Source organism: Rattus norvegicus, chromosome 10 (assembly GCF_021556685.1).
Source record: "Rattus norvegicus strain SHRSP/BbbUtx chromosome 10, alternate assembly SHRSP_T2T, whole genome shotgun sequence".
Lineage (NCBI taxonomy): Eukaryota > Metazoa > Chordata > Mammalia > Rodentia > Muridae > Rattus > Rattus norvegicus.
The window spans coordinates 11,056,407-11,074,609 of NC_141543.1; the positions used below are offsets into that span (position 1 = coordinate 11,056,407).

Genomic DNA, 18,203 nt, shown 5'->3' on the forward strand with positions numbered 1-18,203 from the left:
ACATATATGAGTGGTAAAATATTTGTGCCATCTAAAGGTGAAACCTGGTGGTTAAGTTGGAGAGCACAGAGTGCAAGCTGAGGGTTTAGCTCATTGTCACCAATGGCAGTGTCTACTCTAGTCTTGGCAGCCTCTGTCACTGTTGTTACTGCAGATGCTTCTTCCCTTTCTGCCTTTGCCTGCTTCTGAAGGGCTTCCCCAGGCACCTGCTGCATATGCTTCAGTTCCAACAACGGTGTGCCACCCCATGACAACGGTGTGCCAACCCGTGACAACGGTGTGCCAACCTATGACAACGGTGTGCCAACCGTGCAGGTAGGCCACACATAAGGGATGAGGCTATAGTACAGCCTCATCTAACATTCCTGCACCAACTGGTGCTAGACCTAAGAACAAGTACTAGACATAGCAAGGCGCCCTTGCTGTCACTCTATAGCTAGAATAACAGACAAAGCTATGTTTGTTACTCTAGCTATAGAGGCCATGAGCCTGAGGTTTGGAGATGCAGATAACTCAACCTGGGACACCTAGGACTTGAGGTGCTGCAGATGCCAGGTGTAGAATGTAGCATGTAAACAACACAAGAAACAGCATGCTCTGAGAGACTTCACATGAAGTCACAAGTACCCCATGACTGCTGTCCCTGTGACAGCACAGGTCTCTATATATAGTGACACTCTGTCATTGGGTGGCAGGGAACACCTGCAGGTAATGAAGTACATCCCCAATTTCAACCCATATTCAGTTTGCACACATTAAGAGACTACCGTATGAGTTGCTATCCTTGGGTATGTGTGGTAGTTTGAATGAGAATGGCCCCCACTGCCTTATACTTTTGAATGCTTAGTTCCCAGGTGTGGTCTTGTTGGAGGTATGCACTGTGCTTCAAAGCTCAGAACAGGTCTGGCCTCACTCTTTTTGTCTCTAACTCGCAGATAAGACGTAAGCTCTCAGCTCCTGCCCCAGCGCCATGCCTGCCTGCCACCTTGCTCCCCACTACAATGTTCATGGACTAACATCTGAAACTGTAAGCAAGCCTCCAATTAGCCTTCTTTTATAAGCTGTCTTGGTCATTCTTTCTCTTCACAGTGATATAGAAATGACTAAAAGAGCATGTATTGTCTGAAAGGAACTATTAGTTCTGCACTAGAATCCCAGAGAGAGCTAGTCTCCAGCAGAAGCCATATGACAGTAATGCACACAGGCATTTCAATTAGACATTTATCTGCCTATTCTATCTGTGTTAAATTTAACCCTAAATTATAGCCCTTCAGAATAATTCTGTCTTCTCCTCTGCTTCTCTCCAATTTTGGTTTGGGTTTGTGAGAGGTCTGCTGGTAAAAATGAAGCAATACCAGTAACTTATCTACCAATTACAGGAAGTAAAAAGTAGGGTAAAAAAGACCAAGAAATTTAAAACAAGTTTGATGAACCACAACCGAGCCAGGCAGGAAACAACAGGAGACTGCTCTCACTCACAGGGAAAGAGGGCAACTTGTACAGGACTACTTCTGAACAAGACACAAATGGCGGTTACCTTGCCAGCTAGTCTAGGATTTCCACCTACAGGCATGAAAAGGCAGGGCTTTGATCTCACACCCACAGAGAAACCAGCCTCTCATGTGCCAGCTCCTTCAGCTCAGCCACTCATGCGTCCAGTAGGTGTGTCTCCCACAGTGGAGGCTGGACCTCTGGCCCAAGAGGAGACCATGGGGAGAAAGGACAGACCTGAGAGCCATCTGAGAGGGGGCCAGTTACCATCTGTTCTGTGCTTTTGCTTAAGCTGCAAACCACAGCCTGTCTGTCGTGTCCTACTTGTGGTCAGCTACTGTAGTTCTGTAGGCATCAACATGGATAAAACCAGGGACAATCTGTGTTATTTCTTACAACGGCCTGCAAATCTACAACTACCTCAGTAAAAAACTGCTTTAGAAGTCTGCGCACTAGCAGATGAAGTAACAAAGAAGATGGGTATAAGCACACGGCTGCTGAGTGCTCAGTCATAATGGGGCATTTACACTGGCTTCTTCAAAGTTCAAGGGGCCTCATGGAGAAGGATGGAAAATGCAAGAGCTGGAGGATGGAGCTGTGGAAAACTGTGGCCGGCGCGTGGCAGGGCTACTGCACTCGTGAGCTCAGAACTGCTGTGAGGATGTGCATGAGACCTGACCCACCAATGCTGTGCCATGGAGTCAGGGGACTCCCAAAGTCCCACCCCTCCTGATGACAAATTGACAGTTAACAGCAGTTGGAAGGAGAGGCGCAGGCTCTGCTCTGTCCTCTGTGAGGACTTACTGGCAGTAGTAGTTTCTGGGAAAGGGAGAAACATTTAGTGGTGTAGCTACTGGTAAGGTGCCCATGCTCTTGTGGGAAAACTGCTAATTAAAGATGAAGTTCACCATGACTGGATAGCCCCTGGCTCAGAGTATTATGGAAGACTCCCTTCATTAATGGGTCTTCTCTAACCTTGTCTGGGAAATTCAAAACCCTCTCTCTGAGGAATGTTAGATAACCTTAGCTTGGTTACAGGATCAATTTCCTTTCTCCTGACAACACCTGTCCAGCCAGCACCTGGGATTCCTGCAATGCTTCCCCATGCTAACGAGGCTCGCCAGGCACCCCTTGCCCATCCTGGCTGTCCTTACCCTCAGTCCCAAAAACCTTTATAAACCTTCAGTCACCCTAAGTAGAGTTGATCTCCCCTGAGAGCTGGTCCCAGTGTGGCCATTCATTGCATGTACTCACAGGGCTTCCATTCCCCACCCTACCATTTCCTCTCCCTCTGCCAATTGGCCACTGTATGGCCAATGATTCTTGAGGGTGGGAGACCTACATGCCCCTGTATAGAACTATACTGAAATTCTAGGAAAAATGAAAAAGGAAACAAAATGAAAATGAAACACTAGGAAAAATGAAAAAGGAAACAAAAGCAGAAGGGGAACTACTTGGGAAAGTGAAGCAGATCATAAGGAGTGAGGTGGGATTGGATATGATAAAATATTTCATATGCATGCATGAAAATGTCATAAGGAATCTGCTACGTATATATGCCAAGAAGAAACACAAAATTAGAAAAGAAAGTGGGTATAGACATATATTATTTAGCCTTTAAAATTTAAAGAAATTTGGCAATAGCAGAATGGGTAAACCTTGAGGACACCATTCTACATGTAGTAAACCAATAACATAAAAGAAACACTACCTGACATGATCTACTTCCTTACATGGGATATCTAAAATCATAGAAGCAGAGGGTAGGACAGTGCTGGCGAGGACAGGGAGGCAGGAAGGGTTCAGGAGGAATGCAGTTTCAGTTTTGCTGATGGCTCTGGGGCACACAGAGAGCATGCAGGCCTGCACAATGAAGGAGCTTAGGAGATCTGTGAGACACTGGCTGGCCTGCTGGCAACAATAAAGCATTAAACATGCAGTCAGGAGCTGAGACAGTCAGGAACATGTTTGCCATGCAGGCACAAGGACTTAAATTGGAGTCCCCAGTAGTACATTAGAAATAAGCATCATGGTGTGTATCTGTATTACCAGAGTTGGGAAGGCATAAGCATAGAAATCTTCCTTAAGAGTCTTTCAGCCAGGGTTGGGGATTTGGCTCAGTGGTAGAGCGCTTGCCTAGCGAGCGCAAGGCCCTGGGTTCAGTCCCCAGAGTCTTTCAGCCAATCTAGCTGAATCGGTGAACTCTAGGTTCAGTCAGAGACTTGTCTCTAAGAAAATCAAGTACAAAGCAATTGAGGAAGACATATGACATCAGCCTCTGGCCTTAACATGCATGTGCATATATATGCATGTATATTTGAATATGCTTGAGCCTCTCACGCCTCTCTCTCTCTCTCTCTCTCTCTCTCTCTCTCTCTCTCTCTCTCACACACACACACACACACACACACACACACACACACACACACACGGTTACATGTTCTTGCCACCTGTGAAAACCAGTTTCCCAAAGAACTCTGGTCTCAAACCTCCCAACCCCAAATCTGACTTCAGCGCTGCTCATGGAAGACATTCTGGAAGAGCCTGGCAACTACACTGGGGCTTGGAAATGGTGTCAAACAAGAGTTCAAAGAACCACAGAATTTTAAACTGTTATTACTATAAATGAAGTGTCAAATTATCAGCAGGTGAGGTGGAGACAAAGGCAAAATAAACAATAAACGCATGTCTCCTGAGGGTGCCTCTAAGAGGCTTCCTGCAGAAATGTGCAGAATGGGTCAGATTGCCTCCAAAGCTCTGCTTCTAAGAAACCTCCACACGTCAGTGCTGGCGCCTTAGAAGATTTCTCCTGACCATGTGAAGAGCACACCAAGTAGGCCGAGGGTCAGGCTGCAATCTGCTGGGCACTTGCCTAGCACTTGGGATCTGTTTCCTTTCTATGCGTACTGACCACCCCTGCATCCTGCTTACTTTCCTTCATTTCCTAGTGGGATGAAACAACTTGTCCTAGGCTCTCAGCTAGTAGGGGCTAGACCACCTACTGGGTTCTGCTGCCTGTGCTGCATCTGTTTAGTGAAAGCTACTTAAGAAGGTACACAATGGTCTAGAGAGACAGCTCAGCTATTAAGGAGCAGGGTTCAGTCCCCAGCACTTACTGTGGGTGGGTACAGCGACATGTACCTCCATCTCTGTGGGATTCAGCACCCTCTTCTGGCCTCCACAGGCTCCTGCACACACACACACACATACATGTGCATACACAAAAGCCTTCCATCTGCAGGCTCGCACTGCACTCGTGCATGCAGGTATGACAACACAGGTTCTACTGTGCCCCACATATTCGCGTGGCCTTCCTGCCAGAGCACGGGTAATAAAGATTGTACCTCAGAAGCAGCACTGATGCTCCCTGCTTCTCTCAGATTCCTTTTTTTTTTTTTTTTTTTTTTTGGTTCTTTTTTTCGGAGCTGGGGACCGAACCCAGGGCCTTGCGCTTCCTAGGCAAGCGCTCTACCACTGAGCTAAATCCCCAACCCCCTTCTCTCAGATTCTTATAGGGCCTCACGTCACAGCCTATGCAATTGCAGACATGACAAGAACTCAATGGGATGAGATCCCTGAGGAGCTGTGGCGTGAGGGCCTTTCCAACAGTGGGTGTGGTAAGGACACAGGTGAGTTGGGCGAAAAGAGCAAGTTGGGAAAGTTCCAAGGCAACATGGGGCTCAGGACACCTGAGCAGAATAGAAGGAGGGATGACATCCATGTAGTAGGATGAGCAGAAGAGACTCCAGGAAGTCAGTCCTGGCCCCAGGTGTGCACAGACGTTGAGTTGTGCAAAGTGCAACTCTAACCTGGGCAGACCCCAACATGGCTAGATATGCTAGGTTCATAATATTTAGTAATTAACCTGAAAGCCAAGAACTTCCACTTCTATGGAAACATATGATGACTTGAGAATATGGCATCCACACTCCCCAGAATGACTTCAGGCTGGGTGGGACAGCAGCTGTGCACAAGGAAAAGCTGTCCAGATTGCTGTGTTAGCACACCCTACTGTTCTCACACTGGACTAGTGACAGTCACTGACGGTCACTACCCAACCTCCTTGGACATATATGCCTTAGACGGGTTGTTCTCTCAGCTCTCATTCTGTCTCAGAGACAGTGTCTTATATATATAACATCTAAAGACCAAGAGTTATACAATCCATTCAGCAATACCTGATTAATCGAATCTACGTCTATCCTGACTCCAGATCTCCCCAGGTGCACATCTAAGGACTCTGGCTAGTTTCCATGTATCCCGGAGCACCTTACACATCTTCACTAATGTATAATAAAAATGTTGTAGTATTCTTGTTTGTTTTCTTTTTCCTTCAGAGAACTAGGAATTAGCAAAGCAAGTACGGCTTCTTATCAAATGGAGACGCGGTCGCAGAGTGACTCACAGAACTTCTGGGAGCATCCTGTGCAGGCTTCGTATATGTCTCAGACAGATCGCCATTCAGAATGACTTCAGCCAGAGAGTTCACCAGCGGGGCATGATGTATAATGAGGAAGACCTAGTGAAACGGGGAAATGGGAGATGCGTTGAGAAGCTCAGTCCTCCAGTCTCCTCTTCCCCAACCCAAAATTCCCATCCCATCAAGGAAAAAGCTGCCCTCAACTCCGGAGGGCTTCTTCTCCACCCTGCTGCCTGTTTGGCTAGCTGTTCTTCCTTGGGAGTGCATCTAGATCATCGCTGCTCCAGTAGGAATGGACGGCCCAGCCAGCACTACAGACGGGCAAGGACTGGGGAGGGAGTGTGATGCCGAGATTCCACCACTGGAACTGTCCCAAACCCTGCTATGGATTCTACCATGCTGGGGTCACAGCAGTGTAGCAGGTGGAAGCCATTGCAGTCAGAGGTAGGTCCAGTCAAGCTGGGATGTAGAGCAGAAAGCTCCAGTTGTCACCCACCTTCCTGCCTTATGTTCAGAAGAGTGGCTTTAGGAATCAGGGTGTTCAAATGTGTTTTAAAAGGTAAAGGTGGGCCAGTGAGACAGCTCAGCATGCCTGACAACCTGAGTTCAATACCCACAACCCACAGTAGGTGAGAACTGACTATACAAAGTTGTCCTCTGATCTCCACATGCGCTAACTCCTACTCCAAGCTCATGCACACTAATAATACGATTTAGAAATGTAAAGGCTATGGATGCCAATAGACACAGTATGGTGTGTGTATACCCACCATACACCTGGGTCCCTGGCAGGTGTATACATGCTAGCAGACAGATTTCTACTTAGGGACTGACCAACACCTGTCCATGGACAGATCACCGCCTATGAACAACAGATCGCTCGCTGCCTGTGCTTGGGTTCCTGTCTGTGGAGGGATCTTGTGGGCAGACATTTGCTGTTATTAGAGCCCTGCCTACGTGCTGCCCTTGCCTGTGGACTCTGTAGATAAAGGAATCCCTGCAAGTAGAGCATAGGTGAGCATACAGTGCTCATCCCTGCAAGTAGAGCATAGGTGAGCATACAGTGCTCATCCCTGCAAGTGGACGGATCCTTGTAGGTGAGCATATAGTGCTCATCCTCCTGGGTCTGAGCCAGGAGCGCGGGGAGGGTGCCTACAGGAGAGATGTGACAGTGTGTCTAGGGCAGACCATCTCACCATGCTCTTGAGATGAGAGGCAGCTTACTTTTAGGGGATGCCATCACCTTCGCACTAAATGGGTGCCACTGAGTTTCCATAGAAGCTCTCTCCGCTGAAGATACCTGTAAGCTCGCGCCAACGTTATACAGATGGAGACGCTTTAAGGGCACAAGCTAGACTGTTACGTTCTCATGCCCTTAGGCTATATTATAACTAAACTAATGAAAGGGTGACTGAAGAAGGCCTCAAGACTTGCCCTCCCACTTCTCTCTCGGATCCTATGTAGTCCTAACTGACCTGGAACTCACTATGTAGACCAGCTGGCCAGGAATTCACAAAACTTGCCTGCACCTGCCTCATGAGTACTGGAATTAAAGACAGGAGCACAATGGCCAGCTAGGGCTCAAGACTTTCACCTGAATTTTTGCTTTACATGTATTTATTTAACTTCGTGTGCATATATGTGGGCATATGAGGACTACTGTAAGCATGTCGACCTCGGAGAACAGACAGAGGCAGGAGCTTCTTAACTTCTACCACGTAGCTTCTGGGTGTCAAACTTGGTTCATCAGACTTGTCCTCAAGACCTTTACCTGCTGAGACATTTTGCTAGCCCAGGATTTTTAATTTAGAAGAGCTCTTCGTAAGGGTTGCGGAAAACTAAGGAACAACGAAGTAAAGTCATGTGGTTTGAGATATACAGAGAAATGAGGTGCTTGGGCTACCAGTCCCTCTCTAGAGAAGAGGCTGAAAGGGAAGCCGCAGGAGCTGGTGACCACACTCCTCAGAGGAAAGCCTGTCCAAGTGCCGCTCCAACAGCTGAGGGGTCACGACAATGAGATTCTTGGTTGGACTCCTGTAGCTTAGCTGAGAAGCTGACCTGCTTAGGTCCTACTGGACTCCCGGAATTGCCAGCAGACAATGCTGTCAGGTGTGTAACAAGTCTGTAATGGGTGCACAGGGCTGCCAGGAGAAGAGGTCCTGTGCTGAGGTAGTAGAGGGGCCTGAGAAAGAGCAGGCCTCAGACAGAGCTCTGGGCAAACAGAGTCCCAAGAACAAGGCTCCAGGATGTAAGAAGTGGTCAGGCTACGTCTGGATCTAATCAATGTCCCCACTGTGGGAAGATGGTAACTAAACCTCTTCTCGGGCCAGCAGGAGCCAGCATTACCCCAAACTTGAAATAGCAGGGGATCCAAGTAGAAGGGAATCTCACTAAAAGGAGGCAACCCTGCTACACGGAAACAGAGCTGTGAGCAATCATCTGGCTACTTGACAGCAGGGTGAAGTGGCCCCTGAATCTGGACTGCTAGTAATAAAAATATTTCTAAATATTTCTCAGTTATGTAACTGCGTCACCATGGAGTTTTTCCCATTCTTATAAATATTACATAGTTACAAGACATGAAGGAGGAAACAGTTGTTTAAGGAGAGAGGCAAGCAACTGACTTGGGATTCAAATCTCAGGCTGCGGCTGCTCTAATATCCCTTAGAGGGTGATCTAGAACCAGATCCACTACAGCCCCACTGCATACAGCCCTGGCAAGGCTGTGTGCTACACCACAGCTCTGAGTGTGCAGTTCTCCAGCATGTGGAATGCATTTCTCTCATTTCTAAGCGTTGTGAACAAAGGCCACACAAGCCTACATCTCCAGAGATGGAGGGCAGCAGCAGGAGCCAGCTGTCAGGCAGTGTCACCTGGAAATCACTGCCTTTAGTCTGCACCTTCTCCCTAGACTAAACCTCCTTGCTGTATGGAGAATAGCAGTTTCCCTTGTGTTGAGACTTTTATGGACAGGGGCTCCAGAACTAGATAAGCACTTGGATACGGTGCAGGATGCATTTGTGTAAGAGACACGGAGGCAGGACACACGTACCTGGGAGAGAAGATAGAGGGACACAGGCAGGCTGATTTTCGGCCGTTCTCCTCCCTAGTGAAGGGCAGAAGAAACAGGTGGCTCTGGTTACAAAAGGCAAACAGAGCATGGAAGACCACAAGTCCTCAGTTGAGACAAGAAGTGAATCCCCTTCCCTACTGGGCTACTCAAAAGCCTGCCCTGAGCCCAGCCTTCCCCTAAGAACCCTCCACCACAGTCCTGTGTTGGCAGCTGCTCCAATGGACGTCCTTACTTCCAAAGTTATAGCAATACTCATTCCCCAGAGGACAGGCCCTCGGCCTCTTTTCAGGAAGAGGCCTTCATTAAATGGGGAAGGTAGGACTTGGGACCCTCTGGCATAGAAAACAAAACAAAACAAAACAAACTGTGGCTTGCCCTCAGCTTCAAAATGGCCCATGTGAGACCAGTCCTGTGACAGAGGGACATTTAGGCCTTGGTTTTGTGCCTTGTCCAATCCTAGGTCTCAGTGATGCTGAGTGTGAGCTGCCCCAGTGTGGCCTCCTTTTGCTGTATTTACTGACTAGTTGAAAGAATGCTATGTTCTAGGTCCAAAAAGAAGATGCTATGCTTTTGGGACTCATCTAATGAGGTGCATTGCTGGGAGACAGCTTCTGCTGGATATATTTGTGTTCCCTTGCCCTGTCTTCTTCTCGCCTTAACTCTGAAAGGACAACCAAGACCTCTCTCCTGAAGCAGCTTTTCTCCTAGGGATCCCAGAACCAACCACTCATGGCATCACTTAGTGACAGGTTACTCATGCAGATGACCTGTTTTAACCCAAGCCAGCTCAACCAGGTGAGCTCCCTGAAGTGAGATGGTATCCCAGGAAGTCACCATCCCTACCGCATGGAGGACTCAGGGTGACCACTTGTATCAAGTCAGGAGCCCTTCCCCTGGGCATGCTCCAGCACTTCCTGTTCATCTCATATGGAAGTTCTGACGCTGACTGGGTTCTCTGAGAATCAGCTCTAGTGAGCAGCAGAGAAGCGCTGGGGAGAGCAGCATCCATAGAAGTGTGCACGGCACAGAGGCTGAGCTCTAGGGTCTCCTGCTTCCCTCTGACAGCAGGAATGTTCCATTTCTTGGTCACTTTCTCATCAAGAACAGGTCAGTGAGCTTTGGAAGGTCTTCCCTGGGGCGTGAGGCCCTGCTACTTCCACCCTCACTCCCAGAGGGTGCTCCAGCCAAGGGCAGCTGCAGACTCACCTTGTCGGGATTCTCCAGGGAGTGGACGTAGAGAGGCAGGAAGAGCCTGTTGAGCAGGTGGTCTGTGAGCACGTCGTTGAGGAACTCACAGTTGATGATCAGGATGTCATTGAGGTAGTGCAGGTGGTCCAGGTGCTCAGCCACTAGGTCACTCAGCTTCCCCCGATTCCGGTGCCTGCGAGAGAGACGTTCTCAGTCCAGAGGCCCAGGCTTGGGGCCTTCAGCATAAACATAAGACACATGTAGAGATGCATTCACTCTAGCATCTAAGCTTGTCAATTAGGTGAGCTGGTTATCCACACTGCCCCTGACAGGAGAAAAAGAATAATACACAGAATCACTGAAAAAAAAAATCTTAGAACTCTTGGGGCTCTTTCCCCCGATGGCCTTGGCACAGGTACCCTACAAATGCAGCTGCAAATAAGTCAGGATAAGCTAAGCAAAGAAAAACAGTGAAGCCTTTGTGAGGAGCCATTGCACAGTGGCAGTCTAGTCACTGGCCAACATGCTAAGAATCCCCAGCTCCCGTATGAGCAGTACTAATGGAGCCAGAAGTCCCAGCAAGCCAAGTACTCCAGAGGTAAGGAGTCATGAAGAATGGAGGCCTTCTCCAAGCTCTGCCTACCAAGACACGTTCTTCCTCAAGTCCCTGCTGGAGGAGGCGATAGGACCTTGCAGCAAGCAACAGCCATGCTGCCTGTTCCCAGGGTGCAGTCGAAGGGCAGAGTCAAAGCAGCCAGAAGTAGCTTCCGCTACCTCGAAGGCACAAAGTGGGCAAAGAGCAATCAGCTGGGGCGTGGGCACTGCACTTGCACCAGGATTACTACTACACAAGTTACAGATGGCCATTCAGAAGACAGAGACTGGGGAAAGATGGCAAAGAAAGTGTTCCCATGCGGCCCACGCTAATGCACACCCGCTACAGACATTTGGGACCTACTACCTGACAGCTAGATTTTCATGTTTTACTCTCCGCCCTAGACAATCTAAAATGTGTTTAAGATGCTTCTAGAAGTAATGTGTATCAGACAAGTAATAGGTTCAGATTTGCTTTTCCCTAATCTGGTGCAGTCATCCCATACTCGTTATTCCATACCTTTACAAGATACCAATCAGAAGTCCGTACAGCGAAGCCCAAATATAGCAAGAATCTATGAACCCACCTTACCAGAGACCTAGAACACATACACACACAGACACACACACAGAGACACACACTCACACACACACAGACACATACACACAAACACACACTCACACACACAGACACACAAAGACACACACAGACACACACAGAGACACAGACACAGACACACACAGAGACACAGACACAGACACACAGACACACACTCACACACACACAGACACAGACACACAGACACACACTCACACACACACAGATACAGACACACAGACACACACTCACACACACACAGACACACACTCACACACACAGACACAGACACACAGACACACACACACACACACAATGTTCCATACTGCTCCCTTAAGATACCATTAAAAATCAGCTTTAGTAGGTTTTTAATATACGTCACTTTTTTTTTTTTTTTTGGTTCTTTTTTTTTTCAGAGCTGGGGACCGAACCCAGGGCCTTGCGCTTCCTAGGTAAGCGCTCTACCACTGAGCTAAATCCCCAGCCCCTATACGTCACTTTTTAAAGCTTTCTTCAGAAAAGCTTTACCAAAGTGCTCTGGTGGGCTTAACAGCGTCTGTCATATCCAACCAGCTGCCTCGATTCAGAGAAGGAATTGTGTGTCTGATCCTGGGGACTAAGCCTCGAGCCTCATGTGGGTTTGGCACATGTTCTACCACAGAGCTCCACCCCTGGCCCTCTTTTTTACTTTATTTTGAGACAGTCTTGCTAAGTTGCTGTTGGCCTGGATCCCGCTATGTAGCCAAGACAGGCCTTGGCTTTTGATCCTCTTGCATACATACACATCCTGAGGACCTGGGAAAACAGGTCTGAGCTAGCAGGCTGAGGAAGCCTTAATCACTGGACCTCCGTGCAGACAGTCCCTCCTCCACCCTCTGTGGAACCTGTACTGCTCCCACTCTGCAGCTGAGTCTTTGTAGGTGCTGCTCATTGGACTCCCCTCACCACAGAACCCCGCCCCTCACTGCCCCCATATTATTTACTGGGCAACTAGGTTGACGTTATCATAGCTTGTCACTGCCGAGCTCCACAGAAGACTATGAGCGCACTTCCTTCCATGGAAGCTGTGATCTACGTGGTTCTTATTCTCCAGAAGGTCCAGTCAGCTCGACCCCACCATTTCCCTAGCCTGGCTTCTTTCCCAGGGCTGCCTAGCTCCCTTGTCCAGCAGACTCCTTCCAGTGTCCTGACCCCATCACACTGTACTTCTTCAGCAAAGCCTGTCTTTGGAGCCATGTTTTTCAGCTGATGGCAAAGTGATGCCAAGAGGCATTTTCAGTTGTCCTGACTTGGAAAGGGATTAGTAGCCATGGAATACAAGGCCACGCAGGCTGTTCAACATTCTGAAAGGCGAAGACAGGACTAGAGCAACAAAGTACCCACTTCAGAAGGTCAACAGTGCCAAGACAGAAAAAGCCACTGTGGAACAAGTCCTCACTCTAAAGACACGGTCACCACCACCATCTTAAACCGTGTTTTAAAGTTTTTCTTGGGAAATGATTCACTAATAAATAAAACTCGTTCATTTCGTGTTCATAGTTGAATGGGTTCCTTACATTTGTTTTCTCTTGGCATGCTAACAACTGAACTTAAGGCTTCAACAAGTGCTTTCTATGAAGCGCCACGTATGTCTGTCATATCAGTCTTATAACATTTTCCCTCATCCTGTACCCCAGCCCAAGAGACCACTAGTCTACTGTGTCCTTAGATTTGCTCCTCTGGGCACTTCAGTGACAGCCTGGGCTGTGGGATGCTCGTGTCTGCTCCCTCCATTCAGGCAATGTTTTAGAGGTTTATCCGTATCAGAGCATGTGTCAGCACTGCAGACCAGTCACGGCTAAGTACTATTCTACTGCATGGACAGACCCCATTTGACCATTTTGTGTGGTGTGGAAAGAGGGTAGAGTATATGTGCAAGTGTTTGCTTGTGTGTGGTATCCAGTTACCTTTGGTGAAAGGCAGGGTATCTCAGTGGTGTGGAACTCACCAAGTAGGTTAGCCGGCCAAAAGCTCCAGGGACCTGTCCTTTCTGTTAATGGACCCTGCACTTCCACGGGGATTGAACTCAGGTCCTCAGGTTTGTGAGGCAAGTGCTTTAGCAAGGGAAGCAGGTGCCCAGCTCTGCGTTTTGGTGATGCAGACACACTTGCTTTCTCTCAGCAGCCTCACAGCCCCAGGTAGAGGAAGTGCTGACCCAGGGTCCATATGGAGGCACATGGAAATCCCAACTCCCCATCACCCCTAACAGGCAAGCAGAGCCTTCGGCAGCCTGGAGTCCTGACTGCCTGTGTTCACACAAGTGCTGCTCTCCTCTCTCCTTTTCCTTGGTGGAAACACATCCTTACCACCCTGTTCTCCTCTGAAACAACTGGAACATTACTTACTCCTCATCTGTCTGTACACAGTTGTCAAGTTCAATCACGTGGCTCCCAATGAACCAGACCAAATTGGAGAAGTATGGGACAGCGGTTTTGTCTCTGATGTAGTGCAGCATGGCCTGATTATCCACTGAGAGGATGCACAAAAGAAGACATAGTAAGCCACCAAAATAACTCAAGGACAGTTTTAAAAAGCAAAACACCCAAACAAACCAAAAACCTCTATGAAAAACCTTGCTACCCTCTGAGACTCTGTCTTTCCTGAAAATACTTGGAAATATGTATCTTAGTGATCAACAAAGGCGTGCTGGTCCTATTCTCTCAACTAATACACTTGGTTGCTATGGTTATAACTGAGGGAGGGAGGGAAAGAGGGAGGGACACTCAGTGCAATGGAGAGGCTATACACCAGCACAGGGCAGGCCTGACTACACTGACAACACAGCTCTCTCAAACCAAGTCTCCTGTGCTTACTTGTCAGGCAAGCTCAGAAAGAGGAAAACCAGAGGTTAATGACTTACATGACACTGGAATAAGGAACAGGAATCGGCATTGGAGGAAAGGCAAAAACAGACAACAGTTAACAGGGTTAGGAACTGGGAAGGTGAGACAGCGGCCCAGAGGGACAGAGTCTAGGCAGGAGGCATCTAAACCAAAAGACACAGTTAGAAGAGAGCGAGAGAAAACAGTGCAGGCAGTGGGATCAACTGCGTATGACCAAGGCCGCAAACTCAGAGGCCTGCCAGGTCAATGGCTACACAGTGAGCCGAGTCTGAAGGCTGGGAGAGCAAAGTAGGGGGTTGCAGCCCTAGTCCAGAAGGAGCAGTTGCTTCTCAGCCTTTGACCACTTAACTCCCCACGGGAGTGTGTGCTCAGAACACCCAAATGCACATCTTCAAGTCAGAAATGCACACTGCGCAAACATCTCCAAATTTTTAAACTTTAAAGCTATTATATATATACTTGTATATATAAATGTGTGTGTGTACAGACACACATTGTTTTAAAGACAAGGCATCTCCTCTATGTTCTGTATATTCTTTCCAAGACCATCTGAGTCAACTAGAATGTGTTTGAGGGATGGTTTGGGTTTACAGACTCTCAGTTTGCGACCTCTGGCTGGACCCAATTACGCTCTGAGAAAAGCTCTTAAATTAGATTTAAGGTGAGCTTCCCTGGCCCTCAAGTAATACCACCTTAACTCATGAAAGTCAAAGCCCTTGAATGGCCAAGAAACTAGAGGCCCAGCTTCACCATCATTACCACAAGGAAATTAATCAGCCTTTAGGAATTGTCTTAAGAGGGCCAGTTCCAGCTTCAAAACCTTGCAGGCAGGCAGCCTATATGCCAGCATGGGCAGGCCCTGTGATAAGACTCTACTGGACACAGTATGGAGCATTAAGTACATCTCAGAGGAGGAAAGAAAGACACATCTGTTAACACTGGCCTTGGTGGCTGGCTGGGAAGACATTACTGCCTCCTGCTGTTTGTGATGGGAAATGCTCTTGTGCATATTTAAAGATAAAATATAAAACAAGCAGCTCTAACAGTAAGTATATTTTATAAGCCAAAACACAAAAATTGAAAACTGCAATTTTCAAGACAGTTTTGCTTTATCTAAATAGACTATAGCCATTCCAAATCACTCAAAGACTTCTTGGGATAGACTAAAATGGGGCAGCAGTAAGGAGCAATATTAGAGCACAAAGGTTTCCACAAGGAACAGTGATACGTCTGCAAGCCTTTGTCAGACAAGCAGCCATGCCTCATACTAGGCAAGCTCTCCAGTAACTTGGGAACTGTGCTCGTGAGCTTGGGAGCCAGTCCTTGGCCTACCACCTGAGGCCCAAGTGCATGAGGAAACTCACCTTTGTAGACATTCAAGGTGATGGTTCTCACAGCAATTCGAACCATACTTTCAGGATGATTGAAGAACTTGATGGCTTCTGTGTACAGGGCAAAGTCATTGGTGTGCTAAAACAGAAAATGGTCCCAAAAGTTACAAATCCACAAGACAGACCTGCTCCCAAACCTTTCTGAAATGTGCCCGACTGTGATAAAACAAAAGAAAAGAAAACAAAGCAAAATAAGCCAGATGTCACCGTGAAGGGAGCTGAGGAAGGCACAGAATGTCTGAGCTGGCCTACATGTTTAGCTGTGGGAGTATTTCTGAACCCATTTCTTCATCTATAGAACTGGGGTACTAGCACACATTTTCTGGCCTCTAGGATGAAATGAGGTCATTTCTGGTCCAGTGCTCAGCCCCGCCTTTGTACCTACAGTGCACAGAGAACAGTGCGAGTTATTTATGTCAGACCTGCTTGAGTAAAGACCATGTTGGACAAAGTTCAGCATCTTTTGGCTGTTATACCATTCTCCATTTGAAAACACTGAGAGTGTAGTATTATCTGGGAGCCAGAGGTTCCTGGGAGTCTCCAGCTGTTAAAGGGGGACAAGAGAACCAATTAAATGATTCAGAACAAGACCCACTGGTTAGCCTGCGAGAACAGAGTAGAAACGGCCTGCAGAGTGCTTTGCTGCCCCCTTGTGGCCAATGTTTCTGTATCATTCAGGGATCCACTCTGTGAGTGGCTGAGGAGAGGCAGGAGGGTAGAGGTCCTCTAGGCCAGCCCTTCCTGGAATGGAGCAGGGGACTCAAAATAACAACTATATTATAAGGGCAATTATAAGGGTGGTTCCATTTTGAGGACTGGCAATCAAGTATGAATCTAAAAAGTGGAAACTACTAACCTGGTTCAGACACACTCATGCACATGCACAAGCACATGCGCATGTGTGAGCGTACACACACACACACACACACACACACACACACACACACACACACACACGGCTCCTAAGGATGGCCAGCTCTTCCAGATCCATGACTTCTGCCCTCCCACTGTGACTCGGAGGACCTAAGCAAAGAATACTCTGGCCCTCACTCTGGTCTGAGTTTCTTCCACAGCGAGAGCCTTTGGGTGAAAGCTGTTCCCTGGACATGTTTACCAAGCACCTACTATGTGCCCAGGACAGGATTTCATCATGTTAATTTCTCAAGTGCATCCATGTTTTTGGCTCTTGGCTACCATTTCCTTCTGAGAGATACTAATGACTCATGAAAATCAAGGTTCAGACTGTTGCCAAAGCAGTGAGAGTTGGATGGTTTTTGCCCAAACTCAGAAAAGTTTGGGACTGTGGTCTGAGTTCAAACACAGACTTTGAACATGTGGGACAACCACTCAGGTGATACCTGGTGTATGACAGCTAGCTTCCAACATGCTCACCTCCTGTGCCACACTCATGCTGGACCCGCCCACAGAGGCAGCTCATGCCTGTGTGACCAAAGAGTATGCTACAAGTGTGTGACATAAGGCATGGACAGCGGCAGCAGTGTGTGTGTGTGTGTGTGTGTGTGTGTGTGTGTGTGTGTGTGTGAGAGAGAGAGAGAGAGAGAGAGAGAGAGAGAGAGAGAGAGAGAGAGAGAGATGAGGCATGGACAGCAGCACTGTGTGTGTGTGTGTGTGTGTGTGTGTGAGAGAGAGAGAGAGAGAGAGATGAGGCATGGACAGCAGCACTGTGTGTGTGTGTGTGTGTGTGTGTGTGTGTGTGTGTGTGTGAGAGAGAGAGAGAGAGAGAGAGAGAGAGAGATGAGGCATGGACAGCAGCACTGTGTGTGTGTGTGTGTGTGTGTGTGTGAGAGAGAGAGAGAGAGATGAGGCATGGACAGCAGCACTGTGTGTGTGTGTGTGTGTGTGTGTGTGTGTGTGTGTGTGTGAGAGAGAGAGAGAGAGAGAGAGAGAGAGAGATGAGGCATGGACAGCAGCACTGTGTGTGTGTGTGTGTGTGTGTGTGTGAGAGAGAGAGAGAGAGAGAGAGAGAGAGAGAGAGATGAGGCATGGACAGCAGCACTGTGTGTGTGTGTGTGTGTGTGTGTGTGTGTGTGTGTGTGAGAGAGAGAGAGAGAGAGAGAGAGAGAGAGAGAGAGAGAGAGAGAGGAGGCATGGACAGCAGCACTGTGTGTGAGTGAGACATGAGTCTAGCACAGACAGCATCACTGCTTGTTATGGTAAAAATAAAAAATGGGAGGAACCAGTTCCTGTGCGTGCCCGGTGGTCGTTAGTTCCAGCTCCAACGAGCCATTAGAACTAGTGCTAATTCATCTCAGATTAGTATCTTTCCCAGCAGCTCTCTGCTAGCCAAGAACTCTCTGGTTCTAGCCACCTGCTAAAATTAAGACTCAACAAACTATAACCCAACAATCAGATTTATATGTTAAATTCTCAATTCACAATACATCCACACAATGAACTTATAATCCACCTAGATAAGATATAATTTGCCCATCTAGACAACACAAAATCCTGCACACATCCATCCCTTCAGAATAGTTATAACAACTTGTAATATGTGCAGAGAGGAATCTTAACATCTGCCGCCATGTTCTCTCGGCTGCCTCCT

The 18,203-nt window shown here is 47.8% G+C and overlaps 1 protein-coding gene across 26 annotated transcripts in view; it reads right to left on the reverse strand.

Moving 5' to 3' along the window:
* Positions 1–18,203, reverse strand: part of Clec16a (C-type lectin domain containing 16A) — a 195,747-nt gene that overhangs the window by 153,091 nt on the left and 24,453 nt on the right. For all 26 annotated transcript variants that reach the window (NM_001398551.1, XM_087570106.1, XM_087570110.1 and 23 more), the window contains exons 5-9: positions 15,611–15,716; positions 13,749–13,872; positions 10,191–10,365; positions 8,964–9,017; positions 5,897–6,010 (exon numbers count right to left, since the gene is read on the reverse strand). In NM_001398551.1, coding sequence (NP_001385480.1) covers positions 5,897–6,010; positions 8,964–9,017; positions 10,191–10,365; positions 13,749–13,872; positions 15,611–15,716 — 573 coding nt within the window. The remainder of the gene's footprint in view (positions 1–5,896; positions 6,011–8,963; positions 9,018–10,190; positions 10,366–13,748; positions 13,873–15,610; positions 15,717–18,203) is intronic.